General features: G+C 41.1%; 2 protein-coding genes and 1 long non-coding RNA gene across 7 annotated transcripts in view; 1 reads left to right on the top strand and 2 right to left on the bottom strand.

The window, feature by feature from the left end:
• The window catches only part of LOC103387439 (vinculin-like), a 24,496-nt gene extending 6,621 nt beyond the window's left edge, over window positions 1-17,875 (bottom strand). Inside the window, 16 exon segments of the mRNA XM_025061211.1 lie at window positions 1-294; window positions 386-494; window positions 776-925; window positions 1,053-1,181; window positions 1,561-1,760; window positions 2,245-2,435; window positions 3,126-3,301; window positions 3,781-3,934; window positions 4,035-4,182; window positions 4,267-4,357; window positions 5,726-5,886; window positions 6,373-6,495; window positions 7,243-7,351; window positions 8,166-8,316; window positions 9,644-9,714; window positions 14,650-17,875. The exon segment at window positions 1-294 is cut by the window's left edge and continues 203 nt beyond it. Of these exon segments, the coding sequence (XP_024916979.1) occupies window positions 1-294; window positions 386-494; window positions 776-925; window positions 1,053-1,181; window positions 1,561-1,760; window positions 2,245-2,435; window positions 3,126-3,301; window positions 3,781-3,934; window positions 4,035-4,182; window positions 4,267-4,357; window positions 5,726-5,886; window positions 6,373-6,495; window positions 7,243-7,351; window positions 8,166-8,316; window positions 9,644-9,714; window positions 14,650-14,817 (2,425 nt within the window). The 5' untranslated portion in view covers window positions 14,818-17,875.
• The window catches only part of LOC112487890 (uncharacterized), a 23,275-nt gene extending 4,014 nt beyond the window's left edge, over window positions 1-19,261 (top strand). For 2 of the 4 annotated variants that reach the window (XR_003051401.1, XR_003051400.1), the window contains 9 exons: window positions 1,567-1,819; window positions 2,269-2,472; window positions 5,719-5,908; window positions 6,635-6,727; window positions 9,537-9,605; window positions 11,988-12,087; window positions 18,488-18,615; window positions 18,845-19,003; window positions 19,122-19,261. This is a non-coding gene — a long non-coding RNA (uncharacterized LOC112487890). The other 2 variants (XR_003051403.1, XR_003051402.1) reach the window with 2 other exon arrangements.
• LOC103387402 (tissue-type plasminogen activator-like) lies at window positions 18,018-21,605 on the bottom strand. Of its 2 annotated transcripts, none has more exons than XM_008322024.3 (11): window positions 21,304-21,605; window positions 20,653-20,757; window positions 20,510-20,567; window positions 20,273-20,414; window positions 20,022-20,104; window positions 19,899-19,934; window positions 19,621-19,798; window positions 19,306-19,451; window positions 19,074-19,214; window positions 18,838-18,980; window positions 18,018-18,564 (listed from the first exon to the last, which is right to left on the bottom strand). In XM_008322024.3, the coding sequence occupies exons 2-11, from the start codon at window positions 20,701-20,703 to the stop codon at window positions 18,367-18,369; spliced, it is 1,176 nt and encodes a 391-aa protein (XP_008320246.1). In that variant the 5' UTR covers window positions 20,704-20,757; window positions 21,304-21,605; the 3' UTR covers window positions 18,018-18,366. The 2 variants fall into 2 exon arrangements, with proteins under 2 accessions (XP_008320246.1, XP_008320247.1); XM_008322025.3 differs by having other exon boundaries at window positions 21,315-21,605.

Below are 21,605 nucleotides of genomic sequence, written 5' to 3'. Positions count from 1 at the left end.
GAATGTTACCGGCCACTGCCTTGGCATCCATCACCATGGGTGAGATGGTGTGAGAGAGGACATCTGACGCGTGTTTGACCGTGTCTCTAAAGCGCGGATCTTCAGAGTTTTCCACTTCCCTCTTAGCCACTAACAGGACACGATTTGCTCGTCTGGCTATGCTCGTTGCCCCGGCAACGAGCATTTGTGGTTGAACGTTTGCCATGGCAACTCTGCACTTGTCAATATCTTTCTTTATCGCCTCCTCAGAAGCGTCAAGCAGAGATTTGGTGTCGATGGCTTCGTCCACCAAACCTGGGGACACAGTGAGATACAGAAACACATCCTCCAGTCTCAACCTGATGTGAAATTGTTAAAACTGTGTTTTGTTGAGTGATTTACCCACCAGTGAGTTTTTCCACATTGTCAATCCACTGATTCTTCATGGTGTCGAAGTGCTCATATGCTGCTTTGTTTCCAGGATTTTTCAACAAGATCCGAGCAGCAGAGGTCACCTGGACATTTACAGAAATGTCAGTTAAAAATTGTCACTATACAAGAAATAGACTTGATTAAGAGTTGCCTAAATCTTAGTCAAGTTTTAGTTCTGTTCTACTAAACACGTACCTGATATTTGGAAACTTTGATGTATTCCTGACTAATTGAGCTAATTTGAATTAACAAAACCTAACAATGACTTTGTCCAAGTCCTATGTCCAGTCTACAGTGGACAGACAGACTCTGTGTGCACTGTGACCAGTCATTACAAGCCTGGACGTTAACAGTAGAGAAGCACCTGTGGTGTCAGCTCCCTGGCATGTTTCACAGCAGCATGTATGCCCTCTACGGTCGTCTTATTGGCCGCCCCCACAGCTGCAGCCTTCTCTGCAGTGGCCCCCAGCCGACCTGCATGGGCTTCAAAGTTCCCTGCACGCTCTTCAAACACCTATAATAACCATTGATAATGCAGACACTTGATTAAAAACTTTTTTTTAATTACCCACTAACATATTTTTTTAAGCATTATTAAAGAGCGGTCCATATCAGTTAATACTGTATGGTCTGTCTCTGACCTCATTCCTGTTGGGAGCATCAGGGGGAGCAGTTGCAGCAACAGCCAACAGTTTGATAGGTGTAGTCGTGTCACTGAACACATCAGATACCTCCTGGGTCATCACCTCCTGCATGTGCTGTCTTAAGTCCTGGTGGAAGAAGATTTGTTTTTATTCCAGTAGAGGGAGCCCTGCGCCAATAATATCACTCAAAAGGGTTCATTTGTTTTTACAAGGTCAACGTTAGTCCCTTAAAGGAGCATTTACAGACTAGTTTCAAATGTTTCTATAGTTGATAGTTTAAAAAAAATCTTAAATTCCTGATATACAAAATAATTTAGTCAGATGAAGATCCTCTGTCGAGCCATATGGATAAAAAAAACCTGCTATATTTGCTGTTAACATTTGATTATAAATATTTAGCATATTTGGTTTGCACAACGTTTGTCTTATGACTGTGGACTTTAAACACAAGCTGTGATTCATTCATTTATTTATGTTGGTGTGTGACATCGCTGATCTACTCTACCTTCAGGCTGTCCTGAAGCTGTGCAGCCGTAGCACGAGCGTGAGGAGCCTCGGCCTCCCCTCTGCTGGCCATGTCTGCCAACGATGCCATCAGAGCCTCTGTTCGATCACAGCGTCCAATCATGTCCTGTCGATACGGGCCCAGCAGGCCCCCTGCCAAGCGCTTCCCTTCTCCAACCATGCCTCTGATTGCTGCCTGACCTGGAGAGAGACACAGCAGAGGTCACAGTCTGGCCCTTGTGGTAAACTTTAAATCCAAGGTTAGAAAATTACCAGTCAGTGCTAAATATCATACAGCACACATTGTTACAGTACATTAAATTAAAATATATTTCTTTCAATGGTTTAAAAAAGTATGTATCAGACCTGTACCTGTGTTCCATTCAATCCATTCATACTCTGCTCCCATTAGGATGCATTAAAAGTGAGTAGAAAACAAATGTAGTTGAGAAAAGAGCAAATAGAACAAGCGTAAAACAAAGCATTAGGAAGTGGGTTGAGAAAAGAGCAAATAGAACAAGCGTCAGTCAGGTTAGCATCAGTCAGGTTAATCAGTGGATGATTCACTCAGCAGACACATTACTGTGAAGGAAACGGTCACTAGTCACCAGCTCAGTTATTTCTGTACCACACCGACATATGATTCCTGATAGAGTGACAGTGTGCGTGGGATAACATCACTCACCTACTCCTCTGTCGTCCACTCCAGGGTTGTTCACCCAGCGCAGGGCCTGCTCCATCTTGCCCTCCAAGGTCACAGCAGGTTTGGCTGGTCTCATGTTGGCCACGGCTCGGTTGGTTTTGGACTGCAGGGTCAGCAGTGCTGCCCCAATCTGCTTTGCCAGCGCTCGGGCCTCTGGACTGTCACCTTTGCCCCTGTGGCAGATGAAGATAACATCCAGGTTTGAAACTGGTAAATATTGAATTCAATCCTTTCACCATTCCCCTTTTTAACATTGTACTTCAAATACCATTCAAGATTAATGCCACATTTCCATCTGATTCTGTCAACATGTACATTTTTTTTATCAGCTACAAATACATATAAGAATCATCACTTTAGTGGATGAAATAAAACTCCCAACAAACTTGTGGAGTCACATTTTCTTCCCTTTTAAGGTTCAGATTTGTAGTTTTGGCATGAATCTGGTTTCCACACTTTCCTTTTAAGGTCAGTACACACAGAGGTGGTGCAGATCATAAAACACTTCTACAACCCTTTAGAAACCATTTAGCTTAGCCAACGCTAAGAGCAGAGATTTCAATAAATTTGTGGAATTTAGTGGCATTGCCCTTGAGCAAAGTGGTATTTATTTTTCACCAAGTTTAAAATCTCCACCTGAACCATCACACACACCACAGCCCCATTGAATTCAAGCATAGTAAGACCTTATGTTGACATTGATGCCTAAGGTTGACAGGCAACAACATAATTTCCAGATGGGAAATATATTCCAGCTACTAGTAGTAGGAGATTGTAGTCTGAGTCTAGAAAAAGAAGATCTAGGAGTTACTTCATGTGATAATTAAAACATCCAATCAAGAGTCTGGACGGGGAGAGCATACTGTTTGCGTAGCTCCACGAGCCGAGCGGTGAGCCCTGCGATCTCGCTGATGGAGCGCAGGATGTCATCCCTGTCTTTTGGGTCTTCACACAGATCAGCGATACGCTTGGCTTCAGCGAGCAGTGCTCTGATGTTCTCCTCCCCTTCAGGTCCACCATTAGGATCAGCCAGCCAGGCCTAAAGAATGGCCACAGATGACTTTATACAAATCTCATGTAATTTCCACAACAACAGGGAGGTTAAGGGTGGAATCTAATCGTCGTCATCAAACAAGCACATGTGACTTTACCAAATGATGTCAGTTAGACAATTAACTAAAACATTATACAGTGCCTTTTGGTTCTTCTCAAAATATTACTTCAAATGCAATTAAACATGAATAGCTTCCTAATAGAATACCACCACCTTCTTCAAGGGCTCCAGGAGCCAGAAACCACACAGGGTCAGGAACAAGTAACTTGTCAAGGAGAGTCTTTTTTTTTTATCCTTTCAGCTGTTGCAGGTATTATATATATTTATTACAGTATGAGTTAAACGCAAAACTCTTTTCATTTATTTGAAGTTGTGCTAAAAAACAGAAGGCTGGCTGCAGGATTCACTGGTGAGAGGATTAATGTGCTATTAATGTGGATTACTCTGCTATTGTTTTATCTGACCTGTGCAGCGTCCAGCCTCCTGGCAATGGCCTGCTTGGCACTGATTAGAGCCTCCAGCCGGCGTGCAGCACCGTCCACTTTGCCAAATAACAAGTCTAAGCCCTGTGAGCACTGGGCTGCACGCTGCACACAGCCTGGGGTCGGCCCCTGGCCTCTGTCATTACAAAATAATATAAACACAATATTGTCATGACATATGAGAACAATCATTATCATAGGTGTAAAGAACAGAATTTCACTTGAAACCTCATCACCTGGCTCGCAAATCGGCAATCTGGTCTGTCATTTGTCCCAGAGCCTTAGCCGTGGCCAGTATGTCCTTCCTCTCCTTCCCGGCACACAGCTCTCCAACTTTCCCAGCTTCATCCAGAATAACACGCAGAGCAACCTCACCATGATCACCTGGTGGAGGACAACACATTATTAGATTATTCTGAGAAATAATCATTTTAAAAAAGAGAGACCCACAAAGACCCAGTCGTATACCCGGCTGTCCATGGGGGTCTTTGAGCCAACCTTTAGCCAGTGCCATCTTGGACTCAATCAAAGCCAGAGATCTTTTTAATGCCTCCATATCCTGAGACAGAAGGAAAACACAACATTGTGTGTGTTGGTATTAAATCAACAGGCAACATGTCACATTTAAACCTCCAGAAATTATTTTAAATTATTTTACACATTTAAACCTCCAGAAATTATTTTATTATTTTTTACTTACTTAACCTAAATTCGAAATAAAGGGCAATCATTAGCATCATTAGCTCTCCATTAGTAATTAATACCCAAATGCTTGTGAATAGAAAAAAAAAACTTTTTAAACTACCTATAATTTCTAATCTTAAGTGGTTGTACTTACATTACTTATTAGTTACTTAATATGGAAACACACCATGTATAGCATTTATGCCTGTTAACCCAAATTTACAAGACTATATGTTATTTTGTTATTTTGCTATTAACAAATAAGTTAAAGCTAATTTTTAAAGCATTATTGTCTTAACTGTTATTATTTTTGTTACATTATAAATTAAGTCATACAGTATAGTTTGGATTTATGGGAAACGTGGGATTTATAGGAGTAAACTGTACAATGCATAGACTAAGCAGAGAGCAGACGTGTCATGGTGCAGCCTTTTTTTTCCTTCTACCCACACACACTGCAAATGCTTGTTACCTGAAAGTTTGCATCAAATCCACAGCACACATACACACACACACCTACGCACGCATAGAGATACATGCAGGGTTACGATTTGGACCAGTAAAGTGTCCCACAGTCTGCAGGTCATGTGTTTGGATTATTTCAGCGAGATTATACTCTGCTCTCAACAGCCTCTCGTAGCAGCATAAAACAATAGCATTGCTGAATACATAACATATATATAAAAAAATATTAAGACATTTTTGGTGATGGACGTCACCAGTCTCATGCCATTTGAACCAAGTGGACACGGAGAGACAATGAGATACGTGTAGACAGAAACAGTGAGAGGACATGACATACTTACCATTGACTGTTGGCAGGTGGATATACTGTATATACAGTACATACTCATATACAGTATAGGTATTTCTCCTTCTCTGTCTCACACACATATATGTATAAATACACACTTGCATGCTGGAAACTGCAGAGGGGCAGAGAAACAGGCTTACCTTCTACGGGGAGGAAAAGAATGGAGGGAGAAGGTAAAGAAAAGAAAGAAAAAAGAAAAAACCAGGAGTTATACTACCGAGCGAAAAGGAAAAGCGGAGAATAAGTAAAAAGATTAAAGAGGTTTGTGTGTTAGCATGTGTGTAAAAACAGGCAGTCCAAAGCTCATGTGTCTGACTATAACCTAAAATGTGTGAAATGTACTTCAGAGAGATGATGCCTTAATGTATAAATTAAAGAACTACCCATGAGTGTTACTGTTTTTTTTTGTCTTCATCTCCAAGGTTATACCTTATTGGCCCAGGCATCTTCATCCCAGGTGGTCAGCTGTAACACTCTGATAATCTCGCTGATCTCAGCGCTCATCTTTTCAAAGGTGAATCTTCGGTTCCTCTCGGCCTCCTCCACACCTGCACCGCGGCTGCTCTTGGTGGCAACGAAAATCTTTATAGCTGGACAAAGAAAAAAACACAGGTATTTATCATTACACCCTTTGGAGATCATTCTGTGACCTGTCATTTCAATAATTGACTTAAGAATGCTTGTTGATAACTGTATGTAAAGATAATTAATCTAATTAGTAATAGACAAAAACTCTATGGCATAAATGTTGTGTGTGCTACAACACACAGAGTAAATATTTTTCTGCAGTCAGCAGATACTTAGATATTTCAAGGACATCTAAAATAATGGCTGAAAACTACAGTAAACTGTGTGTATTTCAAAGTAGAGCAGTAACAGTGGCTCCTTACACTGGTGCAGTCGGAGATATGCTTAGCGGGCTGGTTGTGTGTGTGTGTGTGTGTAGGTGTGTATAGTCAGTCTGACAGCCCCAGTAACTAATGACTGTAATTGTGAGCGTTGCTATAACGACTGTTGGCTGTTCAGTGACCTGCAATGTAATGTGTGTACATGCTGGCAGACACACACTCACACACCTGATATGAGAACAGGCAGCAGCTCTTTGACGGTGTTCATGGAGCTGACCAGCATCTGTCTGTGCTCCTGGTGCGTCAGCTCCTGCTGCCGCTCCTCAATCATCTTTGACATTTTGGTCATTCCTAAATAAAATAATAAAAAATATATACATATATATATATAATTCAATATTCAGAGGAAGTTAGAATTTACATCAAATCCCTCTATCAATGCTTGTTGGTAACATCATTTCCATATTTTTCCTGTGTTGAATAATCCAAGGCCGACGGTTGGCGTCAATGTTTTCACCAACGTGTCCCAAACGTCAACTCTTCACGAGCGACTGATCCTGTACAATGACGGCGTCACTCAAGTGTGAGTAAAAAAACCCTTTGCATCAGATTCCCTCCAGCTCATTAAGCCGCTCTACAATCACAACACAATTGACCTTTGACCTCAGATGATAAAAAGCCAATCCATGGTGCTGTTCTCCTGACAATGAAAAAGCCGTCAACTTCAATCACGCCATCTCTGAGTCAGAGGGCGAGTTAAGTGGTTAATTTAAGATGTAAACACCTTTAAACCTTAAAAACGGAGGTCATTACCAGCCTCATTGTTGAGTAGTGTTTTCAGAATATATGATATTTATCATACTTTATATTTCCAAAGGCAATGTAACCTTAATATCTACATTTTAATTTCCTGATTGGATTATAAAGGTGTATCATCTATCTATTTTTTTGTGAAATACCAGCTCTTAAAAACAAGTTAATAATATTGGTTGTGTAGTTTCTATTTGATAATGTTAAAGAACCCAGGACCAACTCACGGCCGGTCTGATTGCAGTGAAATACACTGTGTTTGTTTGATGAAATAAAGCTCTCTCTGACCTGGACCCAGGTTCTTGGTGTAAGTGATGAGGTCCTCCATGGTCTCCACCACCTCAGCTACAGTCAGATACTCTAGGATGCCTTTACAAACCCTGATTATTTTTCGCACCTGGGACACAACACAGACAGAGTTACAGCCATTTAACATAACAGTAAAAGAGTGGATCGTGATGATTAGAGACAAAAGTTTAGGGTCAAACAGCAAAACTGGTTGTATGCATGATTCCTTTTAAATGTTAAATGCTAAACAGCTATTTGAGTGCTGTCATTGTGTGTGTGTGTGTGTGTACAGTCTTGTGATGTACATCTTGTGACTGTGAGAAGATTCTCCCTACGAGAATAAGGCCAGTGATGAGCTGAGGGTGACTATGAAGACATAAACAATGTGATTCCACTTACAGACACTTGTACACGTACAGTCTGTAACATCTTTAGACGCTTCAGGCAGATTTCATTCTGTTTTGAGTGGTTTGGAGTGCTTGTAAACCAAGCAAGAATTTTCTTACTGCAACATTTTTGAAAACTTTTCAGGAAGTTGACATTTTTTTACCTCTTTAAAAACTTTACTTTATTCAAATTAAAACAAATTAAGGAGGCTGGATGTACGCAACACTTTCAGTGAACCAGAAGGCGGTTAATTATTTTCTTCACATCTGTATGATTGCTTGCACACACACACACACACACACACACACACATAGACACACGTCACCCTACTCCTGAGTTAGAACAGAGGGAAGTCATTTGATCTCAGTGATTAGATTCTCCCTCACAGGCTCACATGAAGACAAGTTCCTCTGTGAAGCTATATAAAGCTTTATTTCTCTGAAAGATGCCACTGCCCTCAAGTAAAAGACACACACACAGGACGCACATAAAAGCTTAAGAGGCAAACACACACTCAAACACACACATGGACACACCTCTGCTTCATCAAATGTAAGTAACAAGTCAGACGTTCCGGACAGTATCCCTCTGGATCCATCGATCAGGTAATCTCTTGCAGGAACAGAGTATGGATCTGCCTTTAACATCTGCGCCGCCTGAACGAGCTTGGAGCTGGAGTTCTCCACTCTGTAAACATCACAGCAGTCAGGAATCAAATAAAGCCGGAAATTCACCATAGAGACTAAAAAACTAAAGAAAAAAAATATCCTCAATCAAATAATCGGTCAATAATTAGCTTATCCTGAAGGAGGTGATGGATTTGAGGGCGTTAGAATAAAGCCAAGTCCCTCCTGTGTTTGACCCTCATTGGCCAGGGTATCGATGGCTGCTGCCTTGTCTATATTTAGGTAGGTTCACATTCCCACATGCACCCTCCTAAGCCCCGTGAGTGAGATTTATGATGTAGCGTCCTGCGTGAATGTGAGTGAGCAGTAAGCAGTGAGTGAGAGTGGTGTGTACGACTGGACTGGAAGCATTTACTTAGACCATAAAAACAGGAATCAGAACAGAAGGCAATAGCAGGCAAGCAAATACTGGAAAATACTAAAATACTGCAACACACAAACTGACAAGGAGATGGTGTTTTCACACATGTAGATTACATGTGATTTACCCAAGGGGCAGTGGTCACAGTGGCTTATATAACTTTCTAGAACTAACTGCAAAATCAGCTGATTTATCAATTAATTGAGCTGATTATTGGAAGTACGTTTTTTGTATATTGAGTGAGGGAAGTTCACCACAAACTTCTCTTGGTTGATGAGTGTCCTTGACAACAGGATTGATTACCCTCGAAGCCATTGACCACAAACATGATGGCTCCAACCTTCCTTTATATCTGATCCACGCTTCTTAATTTTGATTGGTCTACATTTCTTTTACTGCTCACTTACTTTTGTCAACATCCACTCACTTTTTCCCACTGTTGGTTTAATATTTTCCATCTCGTGAAGAGGATCGTGCCCTTGTTTTGTTAAAATGGTTTTTGGTCCATCTATCTAATTGAAGCAGACCACATCCACCTCAGTTTGCTGACCCCCAAGATGCAGAAACTGCACAAATTTTACTTTTCACTGAACCAAACGACCCACGTGCGAACACACCCTGATTGTCTGGACTGCACATTTCTGCAGCCAGCGCTCAGACAGATTCATGTCAACAACAAACAGCATGGTTGGATGCTGGAGTCGGCCGCACTCATCCACAGAAGTGTCTCTTTGTTGGAGCTGGGAACACTGCCACGTTTCCGAAACACCAAATTGCACAGTAACTTCTTTTTAACAAGTTCTCTGTCTGCACAGATTAACAGTGTCATTTCCATCACTTTGTCACTGGGACTTTTTCAGAGTGACTGGAGCTGAGGAGAGGCTGTTGAGGAGGAGATGGAGGAAGAGGAGGAGGAGAAGAAGGAGGAGGTGAGTTTTTTTTCACACAGTGCTTTATACAGACTTACTTTATAAATGCGGGGGGCATGTCTCTCTTCATCACCTGATCCTCTGTGGTTTGGACTGTTTCCTTCCCCACCTGCAACCAACACAACAGGGACCATTTGTTCAATTATCATTAGCAGCAGCGGGACAGGAAAATAGTATTCAAGGCATTTCAGGGCTAATAATAGCCTGGGGTGAGGGGGGTGAGTGAGCGAGTGTGTATCAATTCACACCTATTTCAACCATGCAAGCATGTCACATTTTTCAAGCTTTGAGGGGAAGAGGCTGTGGCTGTGCTATGGCTCGTCTCAGTCCTGTTGTGTGTGAGGACAGGTCATGGGAAAGACATTTATACTCTGAACAGAAGGCCCGTCTGTGGTGATGACATCAGAACGCTGTGTACGCAGCGTAAAGTCTTGTAACCCCTTGAGAAGTTTGATTTTGTCTATGTGTGTCAACAATCACTGAATCCCTGCAACATCAAATGTAAATATTTTTTATAGACAAAAAAATCATGTAAGCTATGAAACAAAAAAAAATCAAATAAATCAGGGCCCACAGCAAAATATTAACATAATGTTATTTTTTGTGTACTACAGGTATTTGCAAAGTAATACCATCTTACAACTAATTTAATTAGCTAGTTTTAGTTTATAGCCTTAGTTCAAACAGAAAAGGCAAGAAAAACATGAACCTATATCCTTGTTTCACAGGCTATTTTTTAAATGTCTAAAACAATATTTTCCTGACATTGTCTTGAGGTTTGAATAAAGAAATCCAATTAGTCCTAATCTGAGTGTCTTAGGTTTAATAGGGTTAGGGTAAGTCACAAAGCAGCAGCTTTGACTCAGCTTGTTGTTCGAGCCAAGGTTGTCATACATGTTTAATGATATGACGACCAAAAATAAATGTCCATGGATTTAGTGCCTCTTATCATTATATTGTCACGTGATATAGTTCTAATGAAAGGATGAGAAAAACGAGAGAAAAAAAGTCGCAGCTGAACACTACAATTACAGAAGAAAACAGTGAATACAGAGGCACACACAGAGACACACAAAATGCAATCATGCTGAAATGATGACATCAGTCTTGTTCCGCTGCTGTGTCAATTAAAGTGCGTTAATAGACTTCCTGTCTTCAGGGAGCTGGAATTAAGCCTCCATCCCAGAATGCAAAGACAACAAAACAGTTCCACTTTAAGACTCGACCACTCTGCTCATTTCCTCACACTATTTACAAACCATATTGAAAATGACAGACATTTACATTTACAACTTTATCATTTTATTTTTATTTTGATGTATTTACCATAAGGAGCTATAACTAAACGTAAAAGGGATCAAGTTCAAGTGTAAGTACAGTATGAACTTGAGCAAAAGGTTCATAAAAATGCTACTAAATACTGCACTATTACTGTTAATGGATGAATTCTTCAGTGTCATTCATCTGATCTGTGTGTGCTTTCATTTTCACTGTAACACTATGTAATGAATGTTCAGGAAACAAACAAAAACAAAAATCCAAGAGCTTCAGTGTGTTGATAAACTCTGTGATTCACATCTTAAAAAATGCATAGAATGTGGATCAATCTGTGCAGAACAGGTTGGTGAAACCCCAGCATGTCACGTTAGGCTTCAAGTTTCCTGGAAGCGGCAACTTTTGGCACTGCTAGTTCAGTGCATTATTAATGAGGAGTTAAGTGGTTCGCTGGAAACACTGACGGTGGGACTGAAATGTGTGACCACTGCAGGAAACAAACAGCTGTCAGTCACGTCTAACAGAACGCAATCAGTCTGTCTTCAATTCACATCCAAGAGCATCAGCTCTGATGAGGCTGCGGCTTTTGATCTTTACCAAAACATGCAGATGGTTTGTTGTCTTTATACGAATTATAGCAATACTATAAAACTGAAGTTTTTTAAAATTCTACTACCAATCTTGAAATATTATGAAATAATTGTAAGGGTTTTTTACCAATCTTGAAATATTATGAAATAATTAATTACTAATGAATTCATCATTACTAATGAATTCAGTAATATATTATATATTTCACTTTAGATTTTGCACTGTCAAATAATGAGCATCATTTTGGTCAAAACTGACATCATGTTGAAACATATCGACCCAACAGTAGCCACTCAGACCAATAACTTGTTCAAAACCAGCACTGCTATTATATTTCTACTCTGACACCTTCACGTTTGCAGCCAGTGTCCATTTCTCAGCACAGTCTGTGGCTGTGAAGCAACTATAAACTAAACATTTGAGCAGCTGAGAGCAGCGGGAAAGACGCGGGGACTCCTCCGTGAAAAGACAGGACAGTTGAGGACAGTTCAGACGTTTCTGTTTGTGTGTATGTAGAGCCGGGGCCTTGGAACGTGAACTATGAAGCTTGGCAAAGTCTGGTCAGAAGACACCAGGGACACTTCCCCTCCTTCGCAGGGTGCCGGCGTCTGTGCCTGTAAGTGGCTTTTTCACTGCCCGCCTGTCCACAGCCTCCGCTCTTCTTTCCCCTGTTCTGCATCACGACAGTTTTAGTGGAGTCTCACTGCTGGCATCTCTACACTCCTTCTCCTCTTCTCTTCCTGTCCTGTTCTGTTTTGTCAGAGTGTAGCTATAGTTCACTCAACGCTAAATCTATTTATTCCTTCCTCCCCTCCCCACCCCTGGACATGCTCAGACTCTATATGTTGACTCCTTCAGGAGCTCATGCTTCATTGCTTAGTCTCTCCCACCAGTTCCACTCCGGTGGGCTCACACTTTGCACCGAAGACACCAGCTACCATCTCTCACGTAGATCTCCTGATAAACCAGCCAAAGTGAAGCCATTCACAGGCTTCTGGAGGTCAGAGAGTGACAACATCTTGCGTGCTTCTAAGTGTCTTGGTGTCCTAGATTTAAATGCCCCCCCTCCCTCCCCCCATGGTTAGCCCACCCGGGAGGGGGTTAACAGTGTAATTGTATCAGCGTGCATTGGTGATGGTGGCATGTTGCAGTATAACACTGCCCTGATGTCTCTAAAGTCCAAACTGAAAGTGGAACCGAACTGAATCAGCCTTCTAAAATAAAACATCCGTCTGCTCCAGTCTTAAGTGAGTGTACTCCAGTCTTAAGTGTCTTTCAGTCTCCAGCTCAGGTTGTCTACCCAGCAACCAGCCACTACACATTAAATTGCTGCTACTGAGCGCCCTTTAAGCTCTCTGTCAATACCTCCTTTTTACCCACTTCTTAACCCTCACACCTGACAACACAGCCACTAATCACCTAACACTTCACCAACATGTTTGAGATACAAAGAGAGCTGTTTCCCTCTATAGCTGCCAGACAAAGACCTGCTGTCACTGTGTCTTCAGCCTTTCTTTCTAACACATCACATCTTCATCATCTCCATCATCAATGTTCTTGACATGTCCTCAGAAACCCTGAAACATACAGTACCATCCTGCGCTATTCTCACCTGTAGACTGCATATATTATACAGACGAGGCTCTTCCATTTTAAATAATGACTCCATGGAAGTAGACTAGAAGTCTTTTCAGGTCTCAGCAGTAACTCTTCCTTCAAAGAGAGTTTGCAGGGATCAATGTGACCTCAACCCCTAATGCATCTCTTCTAACAAAAAAGACACACACTTCCAGGAACATTTCAGATGTAATGGATAATGATAAAAATAACAGCCATCGCTGCTTTTTTAAAATTTAAAAAAATCTTCAAATTTGGACTTAACTATAACTAATACTATAAACCCCACAGACCATGCCCATTACTTCTGTACTCTCTATAATCTCCCTTTTCTAACATAACTAAGTCAAACTGAGTAGCAGTAATTTCACCTGAGCTCTTACATGTGATTATAAAATGGACCTGAAATGTTTTATAAACCAAGGCCAAGTTTCTTCATTGTGTGAAACACAGTCCTTAAATGTCCTGACATCTGTTTCACAACAGCAATAATTATCATGTAGGTAGAAGTTTGTCACCCACCAACTGCTGAATTTCTGCTTTCTGAATGGAGCCCTGTCACAAAAGCATCACCTACATCCCACTCCTGCCCACCACTGATGATGCAGCCCATATTGATTTTGCCAGTCAGTGGATGTGAGGGAGATATCAGTGTCAAAGTGAAAGACTGTCAATCTATTTACAAAATAATCATTTGGACAAAAGATGAAATAATAGACAGAAAAATGCAGTTAGAATAGGAATCTTTTACCGATAAGACAAGGGAAATCCACTTCATTTCAACTTTATTTATAAAGAATTTGACAGATCTCTTGATTTGCAGATCTCACACAGCAAACAGTAGTAGTAATAGTTGAATCAAGTTAAAATGTCTCAGTAGATAAACCAATCTCCATGGCCCACTTACATCTAACTATTTACCGAAACAAAGCAAGTGACAATTCAGTCAGGTTTTGAAACCACTAAAACACCCAAACCTAAACTGCCTTGGACATTGAACTCAATAGTATTGGGCCAAAAATGGACCCCTGAGGAACTCCATATAAACCGGGCCTGGAAAGTGTCCCCTTAAGAACATCGATATAGAAGTGGATGAAACTCCCACTAATTACTGAAGATTACAGGACATGGTTAAAAAAAACTTCACTGAGGTCATCAGCAGTTATCTAAGGAGGACTGGGGCCACTGTCTGACAAGGTATTTTGCGGTGTTAAGTACATACGCAATAAAAACTATAGGCTAGAGCAGGAGGCGCTGGTGTGAGCGTCAGCTGGATTTATATTTACACATTTATGACACTTTTATACCAATTTAATAGCAGCGCAGATCAATCTGGGATCTCCATTAATTTATATGGGGACCACTTAGAAAAAATGAAGGGCTGCATGTGTGCAGACAGGGACAGTTTGATGATGGTTCACCTCCACTAATTTATGACCCTGCTGAAATAGGAGCCTCAGTGTCAGGGGCAGGTCTTGCACCAGCAGCCTCCAGGATTGTCGCTTTCACTGGAACTTTCACTGCATGATTTAATACCCCTGGATTCAAACTCGGCACTCACCCGTACGAGGTTGCTGACCGCCGCCTGCACCGCAGCCACCGGAACGGTCAGATCCGGGATGGCTTTACCGTCCACCTCCCCCTCTTCGTGCATGATGACCAGGTGAGAGATCTGCTGGGCCACCGGCTCCAGGATACTCTCGATGGTCTTGGTGTGAAAGACCGGCATCGTGAACGAGTTGTACCGCAGCCCTGGTGAAAGAAAAAGCGGCTGGTTGCTCCAGCGGCTCAGTCTCCTTCCTCTGTCTCTCTCCTCTCCTCCTCACGGACACCGACAGGAGGACAAATCCCCGGGTTTACAGTCCAAGTCCCTGAGATGAAGTCCTCATGCGGCTCTGCAGCCGGTGTGCAGCCGCCTCCTGTGGTGAACACCTCAGCCAACGCTGGACTCAGGAGCTCGGTGTCCTCCCATGGAGCGACCCAAATCGTGACAGGAGGAATCACCGCCCTCCACCCAATCACAGCGAAGCGCTACAGCTGCCAGGCGGCTGGTGTGGGTGCGCACTGACGCTCCCGCTGCACACACGCATCACATGCACATACACGCACAGAAAGAAAAAGCAAACCAGAGGTCTTCCTAAATTACGTCATGTGTGCGAGTGGCCCTAAAAGGAAATGGTTAGGAAAAGTTAAAGGGATTGTTCCCGGGTTTTAAAGTCTGATTTAGTGAATACTGGATAAAAAAACTCCATTACGACAAGAACCAGTTTGAAACAGGAAAAACAGATTTCAGCAACTGATCAAGAACCACTGGGATGTCCACACAAGGCAAGGACGTTAAATACTGACAGCAAGAAAATAATGACACTGGATCAGACATAGATGACCATGTAAGCTCAAAATATCATTACATGAAGCATGCAACATGATGGTCATTGAGGGCAATTGGGAGAAGAATAAAACAACTTTGATTTATTATTTATAAGAAATGAGTTTGACTTACTGTATATGATCAGGTCACTATTTGCACAATTAAGAAAACAATGTGCTGTTGTTGGCAATTGAGCCAGGCAGTCCTTCACAGGTTGTGGGTTACTTCCAAAACAACCTAAGCATTTTACTAAGCAGTATTGACAGAGATCATTGAAAAACTGCAATTTGGTTTTTGTATACAGTCTGTGATGGTAACAACATGTTTGGCACTGGCAATGTCTGTGTCTACTGAATAAACACGGATGTGGAAAAACTTGCAAGAATTGGAGTTAAATATGACACCTGTGACCAAATTTGACCAAATGATGCAGCATTGAACCAGCAACTTATAGATCACACTAATACATTTAATGGGAAAAAGAAGATATGGCATCACAGTTGTACATCAGAAGAGTGTAAGTCATAACCTCTAAGCAGGGTAAGGTTGTAAAAATAATTATGTTGCGAACTTGTTCCCTGTAGCCTTTGCAAAGGTCATCCACACAGCTGTGAAACCTCAGAGGACACGGTAGATGAGAACAGCCTCGCTCTGCACCTTAAATTTGGAAGAAATCTTGTGTTGTGTGCTTTTCTGATGAAGCCTCCAACCTGCGTCTGACATATGATCTAGTATGTTGATTAAAGGTGGGTCAGAAGTTCATGTCTCCAGGCCTCAGCGTCCAGGTCTAAATAAAGACCATGGATTCAGCTTGCTGCAGACTTCTGCTTCGGCTGCTGCTGCTGCTGTCAACAGACGGAGTCTGAAAAGATCCCGCACTGCTGTGTCCCATGTATTGTTTCTTCAAGGTCTCTTATCTGGGATTGAGAAAACCGAAGACTAGCTGGGCCACTGTTTCCTAAAGCCCACTCTTCAGGTTACCCCTGAAGTTGTGCGTGCGCATTAAAATAGAACCATTTCTTAGCTGTGATAGATCATGAATACTACGGGGACACGTTGAGAGTGTGTGTGTGTTTGTGGGTGTGTGTGTTGAGCTTGGGTTGTCCCTGTTTCTTGAGTCTCTGTTGGGGAAACCAGAGACACCAGCAACAAGAAACAGTGGTATTTATACCCCCACCAAACCCCCAGCCTCCAAACTGTGTGTACGAATGTGTGTGCCTGTGAGTTTGTTTGTGCGTGAATGTGTTCGCCACAACAGGCTTTGATCCAAACCACAAATACAGGCCAGTCTGGTCCACCTGGTCGGATGGGAGAGTGTTTCTCCTCTCCTTCTCCTCGCCCTCAGGAATTGTCCTTAAAGAGGAGCAGGACTCACCCGCTCAGCATCTCCAACCCATAAATGGATCGAGAGAAGCAACAACATAAACTGGTGTCTGTGAATGATTGCGGGGGGTGAGCACTGACTCAGATTGGCTCCACTAGTCCTGCTGTGAACTATCTGTATACGCAGACTTGTCCAAACAGCCTTTGATGGAAAACACTACAGCAGGTCGCTCAGAGGGGTTCTGAAGTGTGCTCTCAATAATGATGCAATAATGACCAGCTGGAGTTAGATGTTCTAATGCTGCAAAAAATGCACTTTCATCTCCGAGCCATCAGTAAATAATGTTGTTTCTTTGTGCCGCTCAGTGTTTGGGAGACATTTTCTTCTTAAACTTCTACACATCCAACACATAAACACTGCATGGCAGACATTCAGCTTTCCATACTTTGCAGCAGAACCAGGAATTTGCATACATAGGATCTGCACTCTTTATAGTAGTAATTTCTTTGTACTTTGCACTGATTTTAATTAATTCTCAGACAGACATGTCTGCTGAAGTTGTCGACCGAATGCTTCTTTGTGACATCTTTCAATCGTCTTTTGTCCGTCGCTGACAGGATTTTGCTCTATCACAGTGTTCGACACTGAAAAAGCTTAGCAACCAAAGTATTGGCATGAAGTCTTGAATGTCTGTGTAAGTCTTACTGTACTCTGGTTCCTCACATACTCAGATATGAAGACAACTGGGAAATTCTCTGTATTAACCCAGGTCTTTTTTGCCCCAGAGTTTCTGTGGTATTTTCGCCAGGAAATTTTTGTCAAATTCAGAAATATGCACCATTCTTTTCTGCTAATGTGTGTTTTTTTTTCCAACAGAGCATTATTTGAATAGTTGTTATTGGTATTTCACTAATGTGTAATATACATAAAATCTATTATTATTATTATACTATATTAAGTTTCATATCTAGTGTTTGCAAGATGTAGATGTCTAATTTTTCTAAACCATCCTATACAAATATGTCATTATAGTCAGAGATCTTATTTAATTCCATGCAGATTCTTTATACTTTCTACTAACAGTGCCCTCTGGTGTTTAACTGAAGTAAGATTACATTTACGTTTACCTGTACATAATATAATATAATATAATGAAATATAATACAACATTTATTAGTGTTTCTAATAGCTTTTTTAATTTTGACTTTGAATAACACACAATAAACATCGAATTCTCTAAATATCTTTATTATTATATTGTAAATATGCACAAAATGCCAAATCCCACCAAACAATAATAAATATTACAAAAGCTTATTGGAAAAAATGATATTTCCTTGTTACAAAAACTTCATAAAACACTTCCAAGTATTAATATATCATTTCATGTGACACAAAAGATTCTCTATATACACAGCATTCTATAAATTATATATGAAATATATATATGAAAACATTCAATCAGTCCAGTGAGTTCACATCAATACATACAGTAGCAATAGCAATGATTTTTTTGAAATGTTTGCATAGACAGAATAGAAAAAACTGCAATAATTTTCCTTACAAAATGTAACCTGGTCCGTTCATGTCTTATCTGGATACATCTTTCCACGTGTGTACTTGAACAGTCCTGTTTCTGCTGTGATCCACCTGTTATAGTTGCTGACCTTAGTGTAAACACCGGGTTTGTTTTTCATGGCACAGCCATCGCCCCAGCTCACCACACCAAACAGAAACATCCTGCCTGACACATCACACACCAGCGGCCCACCAGAGTCACCCTGGGTAGAGAGGACATGACGCATAAAGTACAGCACCAACAAACAGCCATGGTATTGTGTCATTAGTTATTTAATTATTTGTATTTCCTGTTGTGTTTTGTTAGATTGTCTTTCATAACCTAACCAGTGATAATCACTGTCAAATACACTGACTCTGTCTTTTCTGTTATGAATGATTGGTAATCACCAAAGTATTTTTGTAAAAAAGGGTAGGGGTCATCTACAATCTCCATTGCACTTTGTAAAAACATGTTTATTTGATTATTTGCTCACCTTGCAGGCGTCCCTAGTCCAGTCCTGGCTCCCAGCACAGATCATGTTGTTGGTGAGGTTATAATCTGATTCTCTTGTGCAGTCAATCCGGGAGATCAGACTCACCTCGGCCTCTTTCAGGTGCTTGGAGTTAGCCCATGCCGCTGCAGATGACACAGAGTCGGAGGTAAATCTCAGTGAAAAGACTGAGAGATCACAGTGGTGTCTTAAAAGTGAAAGGGAAAACCAATATTTACAAAATTTCTCTCTCCCATATCCTGCGATGCTGCACTGAAATCCTACAGGGAGCTGAGTGTTGGCTGGAGGAAGACACACTGTCCTCACAGAAGCTGACTTCACGGCACATTTTCCATCTTCACCACTGATTTTCAACAAAGCTGGAATGAAAAAAAAAAGATGATTTTAGTCTAGGGGAGCTACACAGTTGTTTTTTTATGTTCCCATTCCTTATATGAAGTCTGCCTTCACCTATGTCATTGTCAAAGGAAGAGGATATGTTAAATCTGTGGTGGAGGATCACTTTCTCCACAGTGAAGGTCTGCTCTCTCTTAGCATCTGTTTCATTGGTGGCAGTCTTTCCCAGGTGTACGAACAGATGCTGAGGATCCTCATTCCTTTTGAGCGCATGGAAATGAACAAAGACAAAAAATACACACATTTTCACCACACTCCCATAATTGCAAACAAAAATTCACTATATATCTTATTATTTGAAAATATGAAAAAGACAAAGACTGAGCACCGAAATAATTCTGTGTTCTTGTTTCCGTGTGCTTTTCTTACTGTTCATGAAAGCAGTGTGCAGCTGTGAGAACCCAACACGGTGCGATCAGGGAGCCCCCACACTGGAACTTGCGATCCCGGTAGATGGCGGCCATCCACGGTTGAGACTCTATGGCTGCGAAAGAACCACCTACAATTTTATTCATCCTCCGCTCAGACCTCTGGCCACATGTCATCTCTGTGGACAAAGACAAAGACAGGGGTGAGTCAGCGGGTGATGATGAAGTCAAGTAAAGTGAAATGACAATTTTCAGTGGAGAAAAAGACATTTTTGTTACCTGTATCAATTTCAGTTGGTGGTGTTGGAACTGGACCTGTGTCAGGGCAGAGAGAAATAATAATCAGATTTTTTTTATCTAAAAGCTAATGTATTTCCTTTTTTTTCAGAACCTGTGTCTTACATCTGGGAATGTTGCAGAATTCCTTTACAATCCTCCCTCTTCTTTTGACATAGCACCAAGGCATCAGACTGTTGTCAAGGTTCCTACATGGATTTTAAAAAAATTGAAAAATCTTAGACATACATACATTTGTCCTGAGAAAATCTAAATACATATTTTATATTATTAGGGAACATAGTTTCAAAGACAAAGAATGTTTTATTTTTATCAGCATTTTCAAGTCTAACACTTTTGGACCCTGGTTTTCCTACCTGCAGTAATTGTGATAACTGATTTCTTTCGAAGAACTCTTTTGAGGATTTTCAAATGTAATCCGTTTCATACAATTTTTGCCATCTGCCGATGTGGAGACAAATCCTCTGTAGCTGCTGCCATCTCCAGAGCGACACATCTCTGTAGGTGACCACACAAAAGAGAAAAGAAAACAGTCAGTGTGCGTGGTCGGTAACTGTAAGACGGTAAATGTCAGTGTTGGGCTGCTCTCTCACGTCTAGAAGTGGCCAGAGGTTTGTCCAGATTTTTGTATGACCTTTTTCTGGAAATAACCTGAAAACCGCAGGCAATGCACAGTCACTAAGATGATTAGTCAAAGGATTTAAAAATAAACTCATTTCCTCTCTCTGTCGCTCACCATGTTCACACACAGTGCTGTAAAAACACTGAAGATCACCAGCAGGTTCATCTTGACTTCCAGTTTCTCTTCTCCTTACTGGGGTTATTCTTGTCTGAGAATTGTCTAGTGGAAAAAACAGGAACACAAAACAATGTATGATGATATAATGAAGGCCATATATGGAGATTAAAAGAATGCACACAATGGTACAGAAACAACGTGATACTTTCCCTTCCTTTTTATTGAAATTGAACACACACAAAAAAGAAAATGTATGAACTGGAGATTTGAGTGGAACATTTTCAGATAGAAGGATCACAACTGTGTGCACTATGTGCTGTAAAAACAATTCTTATCGGTACAGGGAGTGCGACGTTATCACAGTAGCTGACTGCTGTGTGTAGTTCTTGCACACAAGTACGCACATGTGTGCAAAAACTAATTAAAAAGGTTTAGGGCATTTCTTCTGGACAATTTAACAAAGAGAAGAAGAAGAATTTCTTTATTTTTAAGATAAGAATTAACAATAGTTGTAAAAACTGTAAAGCGTACAAATACCTAATCAAGAGACTATCAACAAACAAATTTGAAGATTTAATTTTTAAAATCACCACATATAAAGAATTCCTAAAGTCTTAAAATCCCCAACAAGCTAAATCTTTGACGTACATCTTTGTTACCTTTCGGTCCCTTCAGTCCTGCTATGGCTCCTCTGTGATCGTTGGTCCAGCTGAAGTGACTGATGTCTCCGCTCTGTGTCCCCTGGTATGCACCTGTCTTCAGTGAGGACACTGAATCACACTGGTGGCTCTCCAGACGTTTCAGCGCTGATTCTGCAGCAGTCACTTCCCATATTAATATACACATCACTCCAGGTGGGAGGAGCCAGTCAACGAAAGAATTGATGTCTCCCACTCATCGTTGTCATATCCTGTGACACTAATCCTCCCACATAGAGTGCATCCAAAATT

The sequence above is a fragment of the Cynoglossus semilaevis genome, chromosome 12, assembly GCF_000523025.1.
Source record: "Cynoglossus semilaevis isolate Cse_v1.0 chromosome 12, Cse_v1.0, whole genome shotgun sequence".
Classification (NCBI taxonomy): domain Eukaryota; kingdom Metazoa; phylum Chordata; class Actinopteri; order Pleuronectiformes; family Cynoglossidae; genus Cynoglossus; species Cynoglossus semilaevis.
Note: the sequence above shows the minus strand (reverse complement) of the source record. Positions and strands in the feature narration are given on the sequence as shown.